General features: G+C 45.2%; 1 protein-coding gene across 1 annotated transcript in view; it reads right to left on the minus strand.

The window, feature by feature from the left end:
• The window catches only part of LOC120548422 (glutamate dehydrogenase, mitochondrial-like), a 26,970-nt gene that overhangs the window by 13,562 nt on the left and 10,908 nt on the right, over positions 1-2,500 (minus strand). Inside the window, exons 5-6 of the mRNA XM_039784685.1 lie at positions 1,703-1,797; positions 1-93 (exon numbers count right to left, since the gene is read on the minus strand). The exon at positions 1-93 is cut by the window's left edge and continues 95 nt beyond it. Coding sequence (XP_039640619.1) covers positions 1-93; positions 1,703-1,797 — 188 coding nt within the window. The remainder of the gene's footprint in view (positions 94-1,702; positions 1,798-2,500) is intronic.

Genomic DNA, 2,500 nt, shown 5'->3' on the forward strand with positions numbered 1-2,500 from the left:
GTGGAAAACTCCTCGGCCGGTGGCGGAGATGCGCCCGTGGATTCCTCCCTGACTGATGGGCTTCCCCGTGACGCAGGCGTACGCGTTGATGTCCTGAAGGCAAAACACAGAGAGAAAGTGTGAACGCAAAGACAAATCGGAGGACACGGTTTTATGTGCTTCGTACACGAACGTTGGAAAAGGTGGGCGCTGGGCTATCTACCAGAGAATTTCTAATAAGGGGAGTTAAGTTCCACTCTCTGGAAACTTCTGGCGTCTGAATGTACAGTACAGTATACCCACTACAATACATTAGACTGCACCAAGAGAGACATACAGTACAGGCACACCTTCTCATTCAATGCGTCTCCTTTTTATTTTCATGACTATTTACATTGTAGATTCTCACTGAAGGCATCAAAACTATGAATGAACACATATGAAGATTCATCACAAACTTAAAATCTCATACTCATCACTGTTTGCTTTACTCTCGGGGCGAGTGGTTTTCCCTCTCAATTAGGCGTTTGATGCACTGGCATCTTTTTATTTATAAAGCACTACTAGGACTACTTCCTCCTTATCTGAATGCTTACATCCTCCCGAGGTCTGCAGGGACATATCACTTGCGTTCACAGGATCTGTTTTTATTGTCAGTACCTAAAGCCCGCACTGACTTTGGCAAAAAGGCTTTTAATTTTGCAGCACCATCTGCATGGAATCAGCTTCAGAATGAGCTACGGTTGAAGGAGTTGGTCTCACTTTATTCTTTTAAAGGCTTTCTAAAAGATCTTGCAGAGAGGCAGTCTGTCTGTCATTGTTTTTAAATTGATTTAGGACCCAGATTTTCTTTATGATGTTTGAATATGATGAGTGAAAGTGTGTCTATGTTTTTATTTCGTTGTTGTCTTTGTATTTAGGGACTCCCAACCCCATTAATAATGGAAATAATTCCACTAATGAACCCTGACAAAGCACACCTGTGAAGGTAAAACCATTTCAGGTGACTACCTCATGAAGCTCATTGAGAGAACACCAAGGGTTTGCAGAGTTATCAAAAAAAGCAAAGGGTGGCTACTTTGAAGAATCTAAAATATAAGACATGTTTTCAGTTATTTCACACTTTTTTGTTAAGTACATAATTCCATATGTGTTCATTCATAGTTTTGATGCCTTCAGTGAGAATCTACAATATAAATAGTCATGAAAATAAAAAGGAAACACATTGAATGAGAAGGTGTGTCCAAACGTTTGGCCTGTACTGTATATATATTTATATTTATACACACAGAGACACACACACACACACACACACACACACACACACACACACACACACACACACACACACACACACACACACACACACACACACACACACACACACACACACACACACACACACACACCTTTTCTAAATATTGCCGGGGGGACATATCCCTGCATCCCCCCCTATGCTAACGATGCTAACGATGCTAGCAGGATCACTGTGGTACCAGTGATGACATTGAATCAGCCGGTACGACCTTGAGGGTTATAAATGACCTTGTGATGGCGTTGGCGTCCTTATTGGACCAGCTGAGACTGGACCAGTTAAAATGAAGTTCTGCCAGACAGACAGACAGACAGACAGACAGACAGACAGACAGACAGAGAGACAGAGAGACAGACAGACAGACAGACAGACAGACAGACAGACAGACAGACAGACAGACAGACAGACAGACTCCTCAGAGGTGGTGGCGTAGGTGTCGGCGATCCACGACATCTCCCTCTCCCCGGTGCTCATGTCAGGGGCCGGGACATCAATACCTGGACCTGGAGACACACACACACACACACACACACACACACACACACAGAGACACACACACACAGAGACACACACACACAGAGACACACACAGAGACACACACACACACACACACACACACACACACACACACACACACACACACACACACACACACACACACACACACACACACACACACACAGACACACACACAGAGAGACACACACACAGAGAGACACACACACACACACACACACACACAGAGACACACACACACACACACACACACACACACACACACACACACAGAGACACACACACACAGAGACACAAACAGAGACACACACAGAGACACACACACACACACACACACACACACACACACACACACACACACACACACACACACACACACACACACACACACAGAGAGACACACACAGAGAGACACACACACACACACACACACAGAGACACACACACAGAGACACACACACACAGAGAGACACAGACACAGACACACACACACACAGAGTCACAAAGAGACACACAGACACACACACATATACACACAGAGAGACACACACACACACACACACACACACACACACACACACACACACACACACAGAGTCACACACACACACACAGACAGACACACACAGAGTCACACAGAGATCACACAGAGAGACACACACACACAGACACACACACACACACAGACAC

Source organism: Perca fluviatilis, chromosome 19 (genome assembly GCF_010015445.1).
Source record: "Perca fluviatilis chromosome 19, GENO_Pfluv_1.0, whole genome shotgun sequence".
Taxonomy (NCBI): Eukaryota; Metazoa; Chordata; class Actinopteri; order Perciformes; family Percidae; genus Perca; species Perca fluviatilis.